This window comes from Cetorhinus maximus, chromosome 3 (genome assembly GCF_964194155.1).
Source record: "Cetorhinus maximus chromosome 3, sCetMax3.hap1.1, whole genome shotgun sequence".
Classification (NCBI taxonomy): Eukaryota; Metazoa; Chordata; class Chondrichthyes; order Lamniformes; family Cetorhinidae; genus Cetorhinus; species Cetorhinus maximus.
The window spans coordinates 121,751,805-121,772,640 of record NC_135881.1 but is presented as its reverse complement, the minus strand read 5'-3'; the positions used below and the strand labels follow the sequence as shown (position 1 = coordinate 121,772,640).

Below are 20,836 nucleotides of genomic sequence, written 5' to 3'. Positions count from 1 at the left end.
GCCTTCAACTTACATTTCTGAGTGCCAAGTCTTGGTGTCCCTCTCGCTGGCAGCGGCATTGGAGACAGCATGCTGACTCTGCTGTCTTGTTGGCCTTGATGACCATGACGGTCATCCTCTGGCCAGTGCAGCTTGTGCTGCAGATGCTGAATGCCCAATGGAATGTGCAGGTGGATCTGTTGGAGATCCATGAGGGTATGCATGCCATGGTCTCCGTTGTGGAGGAGTCCCTGAGGAGTGTGAGCACTGTGTTGACCCTCATGGCCGAGCACAATGCCTCCTCCATGGAGAGGGTGGCCACTCTCATGGAGAGGCAGCTCCAGGGACAGAATCAGGGGTTTCTGGGGTTGCGCTCGGAACTGCAAACCCTCACACTTGTAATGAAAGTCCAAGCAGCCAGGGCTCATCCCCTTGGCCAGCTCCGGCATCATTGACAGTTGGCACTCAGACTCTAGCACTCCTGAGGTCCACTGGGGGACGGCTATACCTTAACAATTCTGCACATTGATCCATGCCAACATGGTACTCAATCTTCCTGAGTGCAGATGATCATTGAACTTCTTGCGGAACTGCACCCACTTGTACCGCACCACGTCATGGCTGCTAACCCGAGCTGCAACCTCCTCCCATGCCCTCTTTGTGAGGTGCGATGGCCTCCTCCTCACACCTCTGGGGACAAGGGTGTCCCTCCTAGCAGCCACCTCTTCCAGGAAGACTGGGAGGCACTCATCCGAAAAGTTGAGGGCCAAGTGCCCACCCAACCTGCCCTCCCGCCTGGTGTCTCCAGCCACACTCGACTCCATCACGTTAGGTAACAAGAGACAGAAGAGATGTTCTTCCATGGCAGCTTTCAAGGGGCTGCCTGCGCTGTTTTAAAACCGGCCACCGGGTCGCCATTGGACCTGGCGACCAACAGGCCCCCACCCGGCCCTTCTCGACCAGTGGGGAGCCACGTTTCACGCTGGGTGGGCCTTAATTGGCCGGGGGGGGGACCAATCGCGGGCGGTGGCCCATTTCCCGACCGATCCTGGGACCGCCGACTGCGCCCGCCCACTAAACTGAAAATTCTGCCCCTGATCTGCAGATGCAAAGGGCTTGCTTCAGGTCTGGGTAAAGAAAGTCTTGTTTGTCCTTGCCCAATGTTGCGGGTGGCACACTTTTGGTCAGAAGCATAGGTATGTTTCTTACTACCTATTAGGCTGTGTAGTCAATTTCTAGACCACCTCCTTGTTCACATCACTCACTAGCTGCAATTGCTACAGGGAGGACTGTTTTATCTCATTTGCCAAATGGTCTTTGAGCTGCTAAGCTGCCAGTATATCAATTGGTGTATACTAGTTAAAAGGAGGGAGTTAAATCTGTACATAACTTACATGCTCTCTCTAGCTGTGCTTTTCCAATTTTAACACTGCTCTCAGTCATGTCCATTGATTGCAGATATCTTGGCCAGTCAGTGAATTGCCTGAACTCATACTGTTCTGCAAGCAGCTCCTCAGGTAGTGTCATCTTCAGCTGTTTTATCAATGACCTTCCTTCCCCCATCATTAGGTCAGAAGTGGGGATGTTCGCTGATGATTGCACAATCTTCAGCACCATTCACAACTCCAGAGATACTGAAGCAGTCCAGTCCAAAAGCAGCAAGACCTGGACTATATCCAGGCTTGGCCTTACAAGTGGCAAATAACATTTGTGGCATACAAGTGTCAGGCAATGACCATCTCCAACAAAAAAGAATCTAACCATCACTCCTTGACATTCAATGGCATTACCATTGCTGAATCCCCCCCAATATCAACATCCTGGGGGGTTACCATTGACCAGAAACTGAACTGGACTAGCCAAATAAATACTGTGGCTACAAGAGCAGCTCACAGGCTAGGAAGAAGAGTCTGAAGAACTCTGAACACAACTCTGAAGAGTCATACGGACTCAAAACGTTAACTCTGTCTTTCTCTCCACGGATGCTGTTAGACCTACTGAGTTTTTCCAAAATTTTCTGTTTTTGTTTCAGATTTTCAGCATCTGCAGTATTTTGCTTTTATTACAGACTAGGAATCCTGCAGCGAGTAACTCACCTCCTGACTCTCCAAAGCCTGTCCACCATCCACAAGACACAAGTCAAGAGTGTGATGGAATACTTTCCACTTGCCTGGATGAGTGCAGCTCCAACAATACTCAAGAAGCTTTACACCATCCAAGACAAAGTAGCCTGCTTGATTGGCACCACATCCACAAGCATTCATTCCCTTCACCATCGACGAACAGTGGCAGCAGTGTGTACCATCTATAAGGTGCACTGCAGAAACTCACCAAGGCTCCTTAGGCAGCACCTTCCAAACCCATGACCACTACCATCTAGAAGGGCAAGGGCAGCAGATACATTGGAACACCAACACCTGGAAGTTCCCCTCCAAGTCACTCACCTGACTTGGAAATATATCGCCACTCCTTCACTATCGCTGGGTCAAAATCCTGGAAGTCCTTCCCTAACAGCACTGTGGGTGTACCTACACCACAGGGACTGCAACGGTTCAAGAAGGCAGCTCATCACCACCTTCTCAAGGGCAATTAGGGATGGGTAATAAATGCTGGCCTAGCCAGTGACGGCCACATCCCATCAATGAATAAAATAAAAAGCTGTTCCAAAGAGCCATGTTGGAGTTGAAATATTAACTCTGTTTCTCTCTGCACTGATGTTGCCAGGCCTGCTGAGTTTTTCCAGCACTTTGGTTTTATTTCTGCTCTGCAAGCTGTTGGAATTATTTTTGTTGGATGGTCATCCATTATTTTATATGATTATTGATGATTAAGAATGCCATGAGATGCTAAGGAAGCTTTTATCAAGCTAGGACTTCTTTCCCTTTTTTATTAGATAGTCTGTCAATATCAAATAAATCAGTGAAACAGCAGGAACAAATGCAGTTTTTTTCACATTTCCTTTGTAAAGCTCCAACTCGATTTTCTTCCAGGGCATTTCTAGTATTTGGTTATAGAGGTCAAGTATCCTTTATCCCGAGTATTGCTGAAAAAAGACATTTTGTCAAAGCTGTTCGTCTTGCAGGACAATCGCAAGGACACCAATATCAGGGGAAGCAACAACTTAATACTGCATGAGAAGAGACTGCTGATTGGTTGGTAATCAGAGTCCACTTGCCAACCAATCAGCACTCTCTTCTTATTCAGTATAAAGTTGTTGCTTCCCCTGACATTAGTTATTCTTGCGATTGTCCTGTAAGACAAAAAGCTTCAACAAAATGCTTTTTTTCAGCAATACTCAAGTTCTATACTACATATGCCTATTTATATCCTTTACCCGTAAATCCAAAAACCAAACACATCCAAAAACTGCACTCTTTTGAACCTCATCAACCTTCAGCGTGGCAAGTCTGTGACCTGAGTTGACACGATCTAGGCCGACACGAACCTCACTGACCACACCCGGTCTTCATTATTCAGTGGTACATCCTACTTTTCTAGCCATTTTATTTCCAGTTTTATTTCAGTATTGTGGGCACCTTCAGAGAAATATGGATGCTACTGATTACTCTTGGGGAAGCCACCAATTCTATTAGAACTTTGCGCATTTTCTCTCTGCTGCCTAGTAGAGATATCTAAAGTAATGAAGAGCATGCTCCACTGCACTGGGCATCAGCAACCTTTGCATGCCTGCCCTTACAGTTCCCTATTGCAGAGATCCCCTGGGGTAGCCTGAAAGGAGCCTGTTCTGTAAATCTGATGGCAGTGGTCTTCTTCATAGCCATTGAGAGAGCAGTGCTGGCTGATAACCATGGTTTGAGATCCTCATGCCACAGGTTAGGAGATGCCCTAAAGCAGTTTTTGAGAAGCAAACCCTTCCAATTCAAAGTACCTCAGAGTTCCTCATAGAACCTGTGTGGCCTGTAGATTCTTTGGAGAGGGAGGATGGGGGCAATATCGGATGGGCTGCATCCTTCTGATGTTGCACCCAATTCTTTCCCCTCCAAACTGTACGGAAGGCAGTGAGAAATTCACTTCCTACAATTCCAGTTTGACCCAATTACATGTTATGCTGGGGTAGAATTTCGACCAGTGTCTTCCCGATGTAACTTTGGTGGAAGTTCTGACAGAAACCCCAGAGAAACTACATACATGGTCATACATCAGAGTTACAGAGAAGAACTAAGAAATCCCTACAGAAACTCAAAAGCATTTAATTTTATAAATTTAATTTTAATAAATTTGAATCTGAATATTAACTATTATTGTACCTGATGGTCAAAGTTCACACTGAGAAAACCAGTTTCAAAATTGCGCTTGATAATCGACTGATCCAAGTTGAACTGGCAGATTGCGTGGACCCCACTTGTCCATGCAAAGTAAATCTGTTCCTCATACTCATCCAGTAAAGTCAGCATCTCCATATATTTTTGATATACTGTCCCAGCTTCTGGGCCTTCAAGATTTCTGAAAGAAATATACAAAACTCATTCCAACTGTCAACAACATAATAAAGGAAGAATAGATTAGAATTAATCTGATTCTAGTTCAAAGAATTATTATTGAATCTTGACTGTATCAAGTTCATCCTACATATAGTTTATCCTATGACTTAAGTCAGTTGCTCTCTACAACATGGCAAGAGGAAAAAAAAAATCAAAGCACAAATCACCCTGGACTGCCCCTGTGTACACAGCAGCTGGCTGCAGAGCTCCAGTGAGACTTTGTAGCAGCTTGGATCATAACCAGGTAATCGTACTTGGGACAGGAGATCTGTAAGTTATGTATAACAAGCTAGAACTGTGAGAAAGACAAGCATTTCGTAAAATAATTCTGCGCTGGGAGAAAGTTTATATCTGTACTTATTTGCTGCTAATCTAAGAAAAATCTTATCATTTCATAGACAGTTCTTCTCATGTTAAATCTCAAATCTCTTCACCACAATCCTTGTTTCCCTCTTAAATTAATACTATGTTCATGGTTTCTTCCAGTGAAAACATCCCATTCTACAGGCTCTTATTCTTAATTAATCTTTCATTGTGATAACGAACAAAATCGTAGAATTACTCACTCCCTTCAGTTTACTTTTCCTTAAAAACATTCAGGTTTTTAAACCCAAGGTTAACATTATTCAATTATTTACTCCTAGTTCATGTCGCCTGGTGAAGAACGGTACCCAACCACCATTGAATGCTTCACCTCCTTCTGAGGTTCTTTATTCCTTCATAAGATAATGATAATCAGAGTTTGGCAGGAAGGCAAGTGATTGCAAACTCAAGACTTTACCAGCAGATAGGGCTAGAGTTTACAAAAACAGTAGGGAAACTAATGGCTCTGTCTCTGAATGCCAGCAATATTTGGGGCAGCATCTTCCGGTCGGTGAGCGGGGGCAGGGCCCACGTGCGTCCCAACGTCACCCCTGCGCCATTTACACTCTCAGTTCAGCGGGCGCCAATAAAGGCCATTAAGAAATAAATTAAAGCAGTTTAGAATGCTGCCCGTCCAACCTTAAGGCTGGTGGGCAAGCAAAGAGCCCAGGCGGCCTTCGCAATTTTCATGGAACCTCATCCACGGGTGGGATGAGGCTTCATGAAGTGTTTAAAAATTGAATAAATTTTATTTTTAAAATTCGTTGACATGTCCCCTCATGTGACACTGTCACATGAGGGGACATGTTTTAAATTTTAAAAATTTCTTTATTTACATGTTTAAAACTTAAACTAATCTCCCTGAGGCACGCGCGAAAGAGCGCAGGCCCTGGCTCAGGGAACCCCCTCCGCCCGGACAGGGAGCGCTCAGCGCTTCCGGGCGTGCATCACGTTGGGCGAGCCTTAATTGGCCTGCCCACGTAAAATGGCGGCGCAGACTCAATCAGGGGGGCCAACTGGGTTTGCGCCTGCCCCTGCACAACCCTCCCCAATAGGGGAAAAATTCTCCCCCATGTTTAATCAATTTATTAGAGTTCTTTGAAGGAGTCACATGTGCTGTGGATAAAGTGGAACTAGTGGATGTACCATACTTAGATTTCCAGAAGGCATTTAAAAATGTGCCACATCAAAGGGTATTACAGAAAATAAAAGCTCATGGTATAGGGGGTAACATATTGGCATGGAAAGAAGATTGGTTAGCTAACAGGAAGCAGAAAGTTGGCATAAATGGGTATTTTTCTGGTTTGCAGGATGTGACGAATGGTGTGCCACAGGGATCAGTGCTGGGGCCTCAACTTTTTACCATTTATGTAAATGACTTGGATGAAGGGACCAAAGGAATGGTGGCTAAATTAGCTGACAACACAAAGATAGGTAGGAAAGTGAATTGTCAAGAGGATGTAAGGAGGCTACAAAGTGACATAGGTAGGTTATGTGAGTGGGCAAAGATCTGGCAAATGGAGTATAATGTGGGCAAATGTGAAATCGTTCATTTTGGCAGGAAGAATAAAAAGAAAGCTTATTATCTAAATGGTGAGAGATTGCAGAGCTCTGAGATTCAGAGGGATCTGGGTGCCCTAGTGCATGAATCACAAAAGGTTAGTATGCAGGTACAGCGGGTAATTAGGAAAGCTAATAGAATGTTATCATTCAATGTCAGGGGAATTGATTGCAAAAGTAGGGATGTTATGCTTCAATTGTACAGGGAATTGGTGAAACCACATCTGGAGTATTGTGCACAGTATTGGTCTCCTTATTTAAAGAAAGATGTAACTGCGTTAGTAGCAGTTCAGAGAAGGTTTGCTAGACTAATACTAGGAATGGACGGGTTGTCTTATGAGGAAAGGCTGGACAGGTTAGGCTTGTATCCACTGGAATTTAGAAGAGTAAGAGGCAACTTAATTGAAACCTTTAAAACCCTGACGGGTCTTGACAGGGTGGATGTAGAGAGGATGCTTCCCCTCGTGGGAGAATCTAGGACTATGGGTCATTGTTTAAAAATAAGGCGTTGCTGATATAAGACAGAGATGAGGAGAAATTTTTCTCTCAGAGGGTAGTGAGTCTTTGGAACTCACTTCCGCAAAAGGAGGTGGAAGCAGAGTCTTTGAATATTTTTAAGGCAGAGCTGGACAGATTCTTGATTAACAAGGGGGTGAAAGGTTATCAGGGGTAGGCAGGAATGTGGGATTGAGGTTACATTCAGATCAGCCATGATCTTATTGAATGGCGGAGTAAGCTCGAGGGGCTGAATGGCCTACTCCTGCTCCTAATTTGTATGTTCACATGAATTGTCAGTTCAAATGGAAATTCATATATATGACCTGATAGCCATTACACACACATGACTACAAGAAAACCAAAGCTGGGACCTGAATATCCAAGGATATGTGGCATTCAGGAAAGACAGGAAGCTGGGCAAAGGTGGTGGGATAGTTCTGTTAATTAAAGAGGACATTAGTACTGTAGTGAGAGATGATCCTAGTTCTAAAGGTCAAGATGTAGAATCAGTTTGAGTGGAACTAAGGGCAGAATTTTGCCGTCGGCGAGGAGGGGGCGGGGCCTGCTCGCCGACGCGTAAAATGACGCGGGATGACATAGGGCAGAACCCCCGACGCCATCCCGCCCCATTTAAATTTTCAGGAAGGCAGGCCCGCAGCAAAATCAGCTGTGGGCCCGCCGACCTGTCAATGGCCAATCGAAGCCATTGACAGGATCATTTATACAATTAAAGGACCTGCCCGTCCAACCTTAAGGTTGGCAGGTCGGCCAGGAGCCCCGGCGGCAAACAGATAAAACATGAAACTTCATCCACGGGCGGGATGAGCTTTCATGCAGGGTTTTAAAATTTTTAATAAAGTTATTATGTTAATTATGAACATGTCCCATCTCATGTGACATTGTCACATGAGGGGGACATGTTAGGGAATTTTGTTTTCTATTTTTAATATTTTTAAAAGTGTCAGCGATCTCCCTGAGGCAGCACTTAGCCTCAGGGAGATGTGCGCTCTTTCGTGCACATACGTGAAAGAGTGCACTCTCCTTTTCTGGAATTCCCCACCACCCCCCCCCCCCCACCCCCAAAGGGAGCGCATAGCATAAAATGGCGGCGGGGCCCGCTTCTCCGGCGGAGATCGGCTCCCCGCCTGCCAGAGATTGGGTCGGGCCCGCCCAACCGACAGGCAGAAAATTCTGCCCTAAGAAACAGCAAGGGGCAGCAAACGTTGGTGGAAATTGTTTATAGGCCACCAAACAGCAGCGATAATGTAAATGACAGTATAAATCAAATTAGAGCTGCGTGTAACAAGGGTTATACAGTAATCATGGGGGATTTCAATCTACACATAGACTTCTAAATTCCAGTGGATACAAGCCTAACCTGTCCAGCCTTTCCTCAAAAGGCAAGGAGCTCTGCAATCTCTCACTTAAGTTGCACTAATGTTATAGAGGATGAAATCTTGGAATGTGTCCGAGATGATTTTCTAGAGCAGTATGTTGAGGAACCAACTAGGGAACGGGCTATTTAAAATCTAGTATTGTGCAATGAAAAAGAGCAATTAATGATCTTTTTGTATAAGAGCATTTAGGAAAGAATAATATGATAAAATTTTATATTAAGTTTGAAAGTGAAGTAGTTCAATCAGAAACTAGAGTCTTAAATTTAAACAAAGGAAACTATGAAGGTACAAAGGGCAATTTGGCTTTGGTGGATTGGGGAACTACATTAAAATATGATGATAGACAGGTAATGGCTATCATTTAAAGAACTAATACATAGTCTACAACAAAAATACATTCCTTTAATGTACAATAACCCAGCAAGGAAAGTGTTCCAACTGTGCCTAATGAAGGAAATCAAGAACTCCATTAGATCAAGGGAAGAGGCGTCTAAAATTGCCAAAAAAAAATGCTAAGCCTGACGATTGGGAGCATTTTAGATTTCTGCAAAGGAGGACAAAGAAAAAGATTTAAAAAGGGAAAATAGAATACGAGAGTAAACTAGTGAGATACAAAAAAAAACCAGAAAAGCTTCCATATTTATGTAAAAGGGAAGAGATCAGCAAAACCTAATGTGGCCGTTACAAGCACAGTCAGGAGAATTTAAAACGGGGAAATGAGGAAATGGCAGAGAAACTAAACAAATACTTTGGGCAGGATTTTACTGTCGGCGAGCGGGGGCGGGGCCCGCTCACCAACGCATAAAATGACATGCGGTGACGTTGGGCAGAACTCCCAACGTCACCTCGCCCCATTTAAATTTTCAGGAAGCAAAATCAGCTTAAGGTTGACGGGCAGGCCAGGAGCCCCGGCAGCAACTAGAAAAAACATGAAACCTCAGCCACAGGCGGGATGAGGTTTCATGTAGGGTTTTAAAAATTTTAATAAAGTTTTGTTGGAAATTATGAACATGTCCCAACTCATGTGACATTGTCACATGAGGGGACATGTCAGGGAATTTTTTTTTTCTATTTTTAATATTTTTAAAAGTAGAGGCGATCTCCCTGAGGCTGCACTTACCTCAGGGAGATGAGTGCGCTCTTTCGTGCGCATGAGCGAAAGAACGCACTCTCGATTTTGGGATTCCCCCCGCCCGTACAGGAAGCGCATAGTGCTTATTTGGCCCACCCACATAAAATGGCACCGCGCCTCCGATCGGGGGTGCCAATCGGAAGCGCGCCTACATGCGCCCACCCATCAACCTCCCCCCCAAACGGGGGGAAAATTCTGCCCTTTGTGTCTGTCTTCACAGAGGAAGATACTAAAAACCTCCCAGAAATAATGGAAAATCAAGGGGCTAATCTAAACGAGGAATTGCAAAATATATTTTTTGAAAAGTACTAGGGAAATTAATGGGACCTAAAGTAGATAGATCCGCAGGATCTGATGATCTACATCCGAGAGTGTTCAAAGGGGTGGCTGTAGAGATAGAAGATGTACTGATGGTCATCTTTCAAAATTCTATAGACACTGGAATGGCTCCTGCAGATTGAAAGGTGGCAAATGTAACCTCACTGTTTAAGAAAGAAAGGAGGGAGAGAGAAAACGGGCAACAACAGACTTGTTAACATCAGTAGTAGGGAAAATGTCAGAATCTATTATAAATGATGTAATATCAGGACACTTGGAAAATAATGGTAGGACTGGGCAGAGTAAATATGAATTTATGAGAAAGAAATCAGGCTTAACTAACCTGTTGGAGTTTTTCGAGGAAATAACAAGCAGAATAGATAAGGGGGAACCAGTGGATGTGGTATATTTAGATTTTCATAAAGCTCTTGATACCTCACACAAGAGGTTAGTAAGCAAAATTAAGAGCACAAGGGATTGGGTGGTATATACTGGCATGGATTAAGAACTGGTTAATGGACAGAAAAGAAAGGGTAGGAATAAATGGGTCATTTTCAGGTTGGCAGGCTGTGACAAGTGGGGTATCGCAAGGATCAATGCTTAGGCCCCAGCAATTCACAATCTGTATCAAACATTTGGATGTGAGGATTAAATGTAATATTTCCAAGTTTGCAGAAGACACAAAACTAAGTGGAAGTGAGAGTTGTGTGGAGATGCTAAGAAGCTTCAAGGGGTTTTGGAGAGGTTCAGTGAATGGGTAAAAATTTGGCAGATGGAATACAATGTGGAGAAATGTGAGATCATCCACTTGGTAGGAAAAATGGAAATACAGAGCATTTCTTCAATGGAGAGAGGCTGGAAAGTGTTGAACTTCAAAGGGACTTGGGTGCTCTTGTTCATGAGTCACTGAAAGCTAATTTGCAGGTACAGCAAGCAATTAAGAAGACAAATGGTATATAGATCTTTATTACAAGAGGATTTGAGTATAGGAGTAAAGATCCCTGACCGTTATTATATTGAGCCTTGGTGAGACAGCACCTGGAGTAGTGCGTGCAGCTTTAGTCTCCTTACCTAAGGAAAGATATACCAAAAAGTGAATGCAACAAAGGTTCACCAAACTAATTCCTGGGATGGGGGGATTGTCCTATGAGGAAAGACTGGGCCTTTATTCTTGGAGTTTAGAGGAATGAGAGGTGATCTCATTCACGCAAACAAAATTCTTACAGGGCTTGACAGGGTAGATGTAGGAAGGGTGTTTCCCCTCGATGAGGTTCTAGGACTGGAGGGGCACAGTCTCAGAATAAGGGGCAGACCATTTAGGACAAATGAGAAAGAATTTCTTCACTCATGGGGAGGTGAATCTTAAAAGCATCAAGGGATACAAGGATAGTGCAGGAAAACAGTGTTGAAGTGGAAGGTAGGCCATGATCTCGTTAAATGGGCTGAATGGCCTACTCCTGCTCCTATTTCCTAAATTTTTATGTTCAATCTTTAGGATTTTTAAGCACTAGCTTGTTGTATGGGTCACCACAGAGTATATAAAGTTTCTTCTTGTGTAAGGAATTCATTCAAGCAGAGATACATAACTAAGAGTCCGAGAGACAAATCTGAAGTTAAAATAGACAGGCATTTGATGAAAATTACAAAATATTTTCGTGAGATTAAAGCCATTGCTTTTTCCAACGGAGAAACCAAGGCAAAGACTCATATTTAAGGTTAAAAAAAGAGTAAAAAGCTAAATGAGCAAGATGGATTAAGTGGGACTGAACTTAGCAGTAAGTAAAGACTAAGAAATAAAGACTGAGGAGTTCTAGTTTGAAGCCCTGGGAAATAATAACATATTGAAGAAGACTTCTAGAAGAAGAAGAAGAAGAAGAAGGTAAATCTTGCTGAGTGATTTCATGATCCACCAGCATTAGTGGAAATCAGGACTCCTAAGAAATGCATCTGGAAAAATCACAGACGTGTGACGCGGGTTTTAATTTTGCAATGGGGGTCCCACTCCCTGCGTCCCCTCCTCTGGGAAAGGCCCGCCGGTATTAAATGCTCCCTCAGGCACTTAAGTTGCCAGCAGCAGACCTTCACCAGGATCAAGGACCCCAGGGGCAGAAATCCCGCCCCCTCGAGAGCGAGCAGTCAATCAGAGGCTGGCAGCTGTCCACTGCAGGCAGCATCGACAGAAGTATTTGCAGCTGCCACCAATGCACCGAAGGGGAGGCCTAGGATCACCAGGGGACCCAGACCTGCTGGTGAGTGAGTGCTGGATGGGCAGGAATGGCAGTAACGGGGTGGGGAGTGTACAATCGCAGGAGAGTGGTTGGGGTCAGCTCACAGCCCCTTCCCAATCCCGGGTCCCTCCATCAGGCACTGAGTATCTGACAACAAGGGTCTCGCCTAGTAGTCCGCAAATAAACTTTTGCTTTTTGGGCCTTCCATGTGGCGACTGCCAACCCTCCCCCCGCCGTCCCCCACCCCTGGCCCTGGTTGAATACTAGTGGCGGTGGGATGAGACCATGAAACAGGCATTAATTGCGCACTTAAGGGCCTCAATTGGTAGCATGGTGGGAGGGTCATCCACGAGCCTTCCCACCCAAGACTTAATGGGCGCAGAGGCAGAAAAGCAGCGGGGTCCCCACCTAGCACCCTCCCGCCCAATTAAATACCCACCCGCCTCCAAACTCGTCTTGGGGAAGGGCATTAAATTCCACCTATGGTCTTTTTGTTTCCCATACATTAAAATTGGTGAAGGTAAAATCACAGACTTTGTGGTCATGATTTCCTGACACGAGCTTCAGGTTCTGCTGGTGCACTGGATCAAGAAATAACCTCTTAAAAGTCAACCCAGTGAGGATGTGTAAGGCAGAGGAACAGCATGTGGTGATACTGATAGATAACAGTCCCAATATTAACTTGGATGCAGGAAAGAAGTGGGGTGGCAGTTTAGCAGTTGGGAAGGCAGAAAGAATTGGTTTCCCTCAAGTCCTGTCAAATTTAATAATGGGAGCTGATTCGCATTTTTGGAATTGATTTCCCAGCTACAGCAGCCAGGTTGACAAGTTGGTTGGCTGTTTGGTGGGTAGGCCCTCATCACCAGACAATACATCAGGGAGCTGAGAGGAAGGAGGAAGAGATTATGGGTCAGGGAGAAGATTGTGAAAGAGGTTGGAGATTGGGAGAAGATCGCAGAAATGGGCATGTTCAAGGTGGGGTGGGTTCAGGTTTGAGATTTATTTCTATTGTTACTTCCCACCTGACTCAAACCCATCCATTTCTGGGCTTTAAAATTTCTTCCAACCTCTCTGTTTGTGAAGTATTAAGCACTATTTGTGGGACTTCCAGTGGCTAATAGTTTAAAGTCTTTGGGCACATTACTTGGGTTAGTAAATAATATAAGTCTCCAGAAATTGTTCCTCAAAGGTTTGTTCAATTTTGAGTCCTACTATACTTGTATGCCTCAATCACCTATAGTAAAAGTTGACCCACAGAAATTACAATAGCAGAAACTATGTTCTTGCTGCTCCTCAATCGTGCAATAAGTTTTCCTCCCTTTTTTCTAGCAAAGCAGTCACCTGCTCCCAAAAAAGGTTTCAGGCAGAGATATCACTTTCGGTTGCCATATGTCAGCTACAAGTGGAGGCTTCCTGTAGTATGGCTGTTACTTTCTGAGTGTGAGGCTTTGTTGGTCTTGATAGACAATTTGTGGAGGCTATATTTCCCAAAGGAATAGTATTCACATACAAGTGATACAGTATGTAACTCATACATTTTTAAGTATTTCTTCTGTTTAATGAAGACAAACAGTTGTGGGAAGCTACTGAAAATTGGGGCCTAATCTTAAATTATTGCAAAGAAATATCATGAAGGATTTTCCATAAAAAACGTATAATTATTTTATGGCTTAATACATAAATACATACACACTTACATGTGATCAATAAGCCTGAAATTTGACCAAGGTATTTGAATCCTTTCCTTAAGCTCTTTGGCCCATTTTAAGTTTCCTGAAGTTGCAGGCATGTTCTTGTTTAATAGTTCAGCACCTTTTTCTTTCTGTTTATCAGATACATAGACATACAATTAAACAAACACAAATCTTGACTTTAAACCCTACGAAATAGACTACATTATTCCTCTCATTTTTCAATATTTTATTAGTTAATAAATTTGTCATACCAACGGTTCTTAAACTGCATTGTGCACCCCATAATCAATCCATAAAGCAAATTGGAAAAAAACAGTAAGCTAAAATAATAAAACACTGGCCTGGAAATTGGCTTGCACGACACTATGTTACAGGCATACAACAGACACGGGATGGTTTAATATGGCAGGCCCATCATATTGGTTTGGGCTCTTCAATAGGTGCCCAGGGCATGTAACTGAAACAGGGATACCGCACTTTGTATACTCAACTATGGGGCACAATACTTCAAGCTACCTTTGTAACATTTGACTGCAGCTGACTGCTTAGCAATCAAACTAGCTTATAGGAACACTAGAGTAGGTCATTTAGCCCCTTGAGCCTGTGCCACCATTTATTGAGATCGCTGATCTGTGACCTGACTCCACATACCCACTTTTGCCCCATTTCCCTTAACATCTTTTGTTAACACACCTATCAGTGTCAGATTTAAAATTTACAATTGATCTGTCATCAACTTCTATTTGCATAAGTTTCAAATTTCAACTATCTTTTGTGAGTTGTAGTGTTTCCTCATTTCACTTCCGAAAGATCTGGCTCTAATTTTTAGACAATGGCCTCTACTCCTAGACTTCCAAACTACTGGAAATAGTTTCTTTCTATCTACCCTATCTATTCCCCTTAATATCTTGAAAACTTTGATCAGATCATTACTTAATCTTCCAAATTCCAGGACATATGACCCTAGAATTTAATCACTGGAGTCCAGGTATCATTCTAGCAAATCTACACTATAGAGTCCCCCACAGGCCAATATCCTTCCTAAGTTGTTGTGCCCACAACTGCTCACTGTACTCCAGGTGTGGTCTAATCAAGGCTTTGTATAGCTAAGCATGACTTCCACCCCCTTGTATTCTACTCCTCTAGATATAAAGGTCAGCATTCCATTAGCCTTTTAAATTATTTTCTGTACCTGATCATGACATTTTAATAATCTATGTACTTGGACCCCCAAGTCACTTTGGACTTCCACTGTTTCTATCTTTACACCATTTAGATGGAGCCCTGTTCTGTTGTTTAAGTGCCAGCCATGGCAAAACTGGTAGCACTCTTGCCTCTGAGTCAGAGGGTTGTGGATTCAAGTCCCACTCCAGGACTTGAGCACAAAAATCCATGCTGATGCTCCAGTGCATTACTGAGGGACTGCTGCGTTGTCAGAGCTACTGTATTTCACGTGAACATTAAATTGAGGCACCTATCTGCCTGCTCAGGTGTCAAGATCCCCTGGCACTATTTTGTAGAAGAACAGGAGAGTTATTCCTGGTGTCAAGGCCAATATTCATCCCTCAATCAACATCACAAAATCAGATTATCATTACTATGTTGTTGTTTGTGGGAGCTTGCTGTGCACAAATTGGCTGCCACATTTCTTACATAACGACAGTGACTATACTTCAAAATAACTTCATTAGCTGTTAAGTGTTGTGGGCTGTTCGGTACCATAGAAATGCAAATATTTATTTTCTTTTTCTATCACTTTGAGTTTAAAGTGGCTGTTGGTGACTGCCCCCAGAAAAATAAGTCCAACAGGGGATCCAGTGCTGGTTACCATGAACTCTACTCCTGATTGCTCACCTCCCCGATTCTTCTAAGGATATCAGCCAATCATGCTGCACCAAGTGACCAGCGAGCTGCCTCTGGAGCTGTGACTGGCACCCATACTTGGCTGCTAGTAAGCAAATGAGGCTGCCAGACCAATTTTCTGTGATCCTGCTGCCAGCTTCAGTTGGTGTTTGAAGCAGTGGCTGCATGCAGACCTTGTTTCTAAGCCAAAATCTCCATTTTCACCTTTGAGCACTTCAGTGTATTTAGAAGTAATTGATGCTCGTGCTTCAGAAAATGCTCTAAACTGTCCTCGATCCGTAACAATCACTCTTTGCTTCTACTTACCTGACAAAGCTGAGATGTCGTATTGAAAACATTAGAAATCCCAATTCTTTTTAGCATTCATTCTGCTCAAGCTTAAAATAAAACATGATCTTAAAGATATTCTTTGCATTTATTTTAAAACGTGCTCTGCAGATGTCTGAACTAATCATAAAACCAAACTTATATGTGATGCATTCCAGTCCAAGTTCTGCGGTTCTCTCAATATTTTAAGGAAAGGAGAGGTTTGTTCAGAAAAAAACGTGGTTTAAATAGTTTGGAAATGTCCAGGCAATCATTGGCAAAATGCGGTTTTCATTTCTCGACTTCATAAATATTTTCTTACATTGATTCTGACAGAACACTTGACTTTGACATATATCGCCGTTCCTTCATTGTCGCTGGGTCATAACCCTGGAACTCCCTACCTAAAAGCACCTTCACCACATGAATTGCAGCTGTCTGAGAAGTCAGGCTATCACCACCTTCAGAAAGACAACAGAGTTGGGCAATATAAATGCCACCCTTACCAGCAACACCCACGTTCAGAGAATGAATTTACAATAGAATTACTCTCTGCACCGTTCAGGATCTAGCTTGGAAGTACTTGACTCGGAGTTTCATTTATCCATTCTGCACAGGAATGACTAAATGCGGAGTATGAGGCATTTTGACAGACTTCAGCTATGCCCCTTGAGGGGCTTCCCACTCAGCAATTCAGCTACATTTAGTTCCACAAGTGCATCACATGCTTGGAATTCTCTTCCTCAGCGAGCAGCCGAGGCTGGATCATTGAATATATTCAAGGCTACGTTAGACAGATTTTTGATTGACAAGGGAGTCAGGGTTTTTTTGGGGGTGGCAGGGTGGTGCAGGCAGGAGAGTGGAGTTAAGGCCATAATCAGATCAGCCATGATCGTATTGAATGGCAGAGCATACTCAAGGAGCCAAATGTCTACTCCTGCTCAAATTTTTTAATGTTCATACGTTCTTATCCAATGTGCTTGCCAATTTATCGAGCAAAACTGTCGAAGAGTCAAGGATTCCAATGTGACTGTTCTGACAGAGAAGTGCCACAATGGAAGAGATCATAAAATTAAACCCTTTTCAAGAATGTAAACATTTATTAAAGGCAACTTTAACTGAAACACTATCTTATTATTCAACAAACCTGTTCTAGATGTTTGTCATATAAACATTTACATCTGTCCAGTTCTTGATCAAACATCTCTAGCAGAGTAAAGTACTTTGGACTAAAAATCTCCTTAATGGTGGATCTCTCCAGAAACACACCAAAGACAGCAAGAAGCTTTGGGAGAAAACAAATAAATACAGATGAATATTTTTGGCTTTCAATCGTTGCAGCACAATAAACCAAATTATGGATAAGGAATCATTAAAGCTAGTTAGGTATATTTCATCTTTACAGGATGTAAAATATGCATTCACGATGTTGAAAATACTGCACAGTAAAACGTGTTAAACTTTTCTCAATCCTTAACACTGGCTACGAGTATTGCTTTGAATATAGGCAAAACCCGATTTCAATACCATACAAACTATGTAGTACCATCGCAGATAGAATAGTTACATCACAGAAGAAGGCCATTCGGCCTGTCATGTCTGTGCTGGTTCTCTGAAGGCACAGTCCACCTAGTGTCACTCCCCTGCCTTCTCCCCGTAACCCTGCACATTCTTCCTTTTCGGATAATAATCCAATTCCCTCTTGAATGCCTCGATTGAACCTGCCTCCACCACACTCTCAGACAGTGCACACCAGATCCTAACCACTCGCTAGATGAGTGCCAACCTTGTGATACTACAACACAGGGTACATGCATGCTAAACAGTGGAAGCAGCATGTTATAGACAAGCAAAGCAATCCTACAACAAATGGATCAGATCAAGCTCAGCAGTCCTGCCACACCCAATCACGAATGGTGTGGACAGTTAGACAACTAACTGGAAGAGGAGGTTCTACAAACATCTCCATCCTCAATGATGAGGGAGTGCAACACATCAGTGGAAAAGAAAAGGGAACATTTGCAACCATTTTTAGCCACAAGTGACAAGTGGATGACCTGTCTCAGCCTCCTCTTGAACTCCCCAGGATCATAGATGCCAGTCCTCAGCCAGTTCGATTCACTGCACACATGATTTCAAAAATTAGTTAAAACCACTGGATACAGCAAAGGCTACGCACCCTGACAACATCCCAGCTGCAGTACTGGAGATTTGTACGGGCCCCCGTACACAAGCTGTTCTAATACAGATACAGCATTGGTATTTACCTGACAATGTGGAAAATTGCCTGGGTCTGTCCTGTCCACAAAAAGCAGAACAAATCAAATCTGTCAATTACATTCTCATCACTCTACTCTCAATCATTAGCAAAGTGATGGAAGATGTAATTGGCAGTGTTTTCAAACAGCACTTGCAGAACAATAACCTGCTCACTGATGCTCAGTTTGGGTTTCACCAGGGGCATTTAGTTCTGGGCCTCATTACAGCCTTGGTCCCAAACATGGACAAAGAGCTGAACTCCAAATTTGAGGTGAGTGTGACTGTCCTTGACATCAAGGCAGCTTATGACTGAGTGCGGTATTAAGGAGCCCTAGCAAAATTGAAGTCAATGAGGATCGGAGAAAACTCTCCACTGGTTGGAGTCATACTAAACACAAAGGAAGATGGTTGTGGTTGTTGGAGGCCAACCATCTCAGTCCCAGGAGCATCACTGCAGGAGTTCCTCAAGGTAGTGACCTTGGCCAAACCATCTTCAGCTTCTTCATCAATGGCCTTCCCTCCATTATAGGTTCAGAAGTGGGGGTCTTCGTTGATGATTGCGTAGTGTTCAATGCCATTCTTGACTCCTCAGACAATGGAGCAGTCTGTGCCTGCATGCAGCAAGATCTGGACAACATTGAGGCTTAGGCTGATAAATGGCAAATAAAATTTGTGCGACACAAGTGCCAGGCAATGACCGTCTCCAACAAGAGAGAATCTAACCATCTCCCCTTAAAGTTCAAAGCCACTCCTAAATCTCCCATCATCAACATCCCAGGAACCACCTATGACCAGATACTGAGCTGCACCAGCCATACAAACAGGCCACAGGAGGGTGTGGGGGTCGGGCCTCTGGCAGGAGTGGGGCCTCGGGGGGGGGTTGGGCTTCGGGGTCAGGTTGGGTTGGGCCTCAGGTGGGGGGAGGTGGGGGGGTCGGGTCTCAGGAGGTTTAGGGAATGTTGGGCTTGGCCTCGGGAGGAGGTGGGGGGTTCAGGTTGGGTAAGGCCTCGGGGGTAGGGGTGTTGAGTCAGGCCTGGCTGGGGGTGGGGTGTGAAAGAGGGGCCTGGCCGGGGTGGGGGTGTGGGGGGTGGTGAAGGACAGGAACCCTGAGCTCTAAGAATATAAAATAGCCACACACCCAGATGAACTGTACAGATACTAATGGATTACTGTAACATACAGAGGGCCGAGTTAACCAAAACTCTAGATCATCAAGAGACTAAGAGGGCCACTATCATGGACAATAATGGCACAGGGCAACTGACATTACATAGCACAATTAGTTCCTGCCAGGGATGAAAGGAATATTGACGCCACAGTCAATCTTGCAGCCAGGTATCCCTCACCATGGGGAGGAGATCACATGATTTCCTGTTATGTTAGCAGCAGAAGAATTAACTACGTCTTCACAGTCCTGTCTAGACCAGAGCACCGAGTGAACAAAGGTAAAGAGGTACAAATCATCGGACAACTCAGCGGAATGGTAACAGGGTCTGTGCCTGTGACAGTGTGATATGAATCATTATAAAAGTGGACAACATCAGAGAGCAGACACTGCAGTCAAGAAGGACAGAGACTGGTCATCTCCAGATCCAGGTCTACAATCAACACCGGCAGTGACCAGCTGGTGTGGTGATTGTAGGTTTCAGCCAAGTCATCGAGGGGTTTGTGCTGGGAGGTATTTTGTAAATTTCAGTCGAATCACAGAGGACTTTGCACTGGGGGAAATTTGAGAGTTCAATAAGCAAATGAATCTGAGGTTGAGCTAAACCCTGTGTTGTGGGCATGATGTTCTCATAATTCCTGGGGTAAAATTTTCCCCGTCGGGGGGGTTGTGCGGGGACGGGCGCGTCCCGATCGGCACCCCCGGCTGTGCGCTCCCTGTGCGGGTGGGGGGGGGGGTTCCCTGAGTCGGGAATGCGTTTTAAGTTATACAGTTCGATAAAGTGTTGAAAATTTTTTGTGACATTTCCCCTCATGTGAAACTGTCACATGAGCTGCAACATGTGCATTAATTTCAATAGAAATTTTTGAGAAAATTTAAAATCATTCATGAAATCTCATCCCGCCAGTGGATGAGGTTCCATGTAAAATGTGAAGGCCGCCTGGGCTCTTCGCCTGCCCACCAACCTTAAGGTTGGACGGGCAGCCCTGTTAATTATTTTAATTGTTAGTTAAATGGCCTTAATAGGCCTTTGATAGTTTGGTGGGCACGCAGCTGACTCAGCTACGTGCCCGCCGAACTGAAAATCTAAATGATGCACAGTGACATCGGGACGGACGCCCGACGTCACCCAGTGTCATTTTACGCCTCAGCGAGCGGGCCCCTCCCCTGCTCGCCAAGCCGAAGATTCTCCCCTGGAGTCCAAGAACTATTGTAAGGGAACGGAATCTCTTACATAGGGAAGAGTCCCCTTGGGGGTGGTGGGAATCCTGTGGATTGGGGAGTTCATGTCAGGGGTGAAGTCCTTGGGGGTGGGTGGAGTCCCATGGGTGTCCCATCGGGGGTCGGTGTGGGAGTTCAGTGGGAGGGGAGCAGTCTGGTGGTGGGGAAAGTCCCCTGGGGGGGTTCGGTGGCTGGGGGAGTCTGGGTCTGTGCAATACTTACTCAGGAGTTAGAAGTGGTTTTAATTATTTTAACTTTTTCTAAGTAACTATTGATGTAGCCTAGTAGGAGCCATCCGATTTAAAGCACATTTTCAGGTGGTTCCCAGTGGAGGGCAATTGCCCAGAGGAA

At 44.2% G+C, this 20,836-nt stretch overlaps 1 protein-coding gene across 1 annotated transcript in view; it reads right to left on the bottom strand.

The window, feature by feature from the left end:
• LOC144678871 (dynein axonemal heavy chain 11-like) overlaps positions 1-20,836 on the bottom strand; it is a 552,140-nt gene that overhangs the window by 454,211 nt on the left and 77,093 nt on the right. The window contains exons 10-12 of the mRNA XM_078538870.1: positions 16,988-17,125; positions 13,675-13,799; positions 4,248-4,443 (exon numbers count right to left, since the gene is read on the bottom strand). Coding sequence (XP_078394996.1) covers positions 4,248-4,443; positions 13,675-13,799; positions 16,988-17,125 — 459 coding nt within the window. The remainder of the gene's footprint in view (positions 1-4,247; positions 4,444-13,674; positions 13,800-16,987; positions 17,126-20,836) is intronic.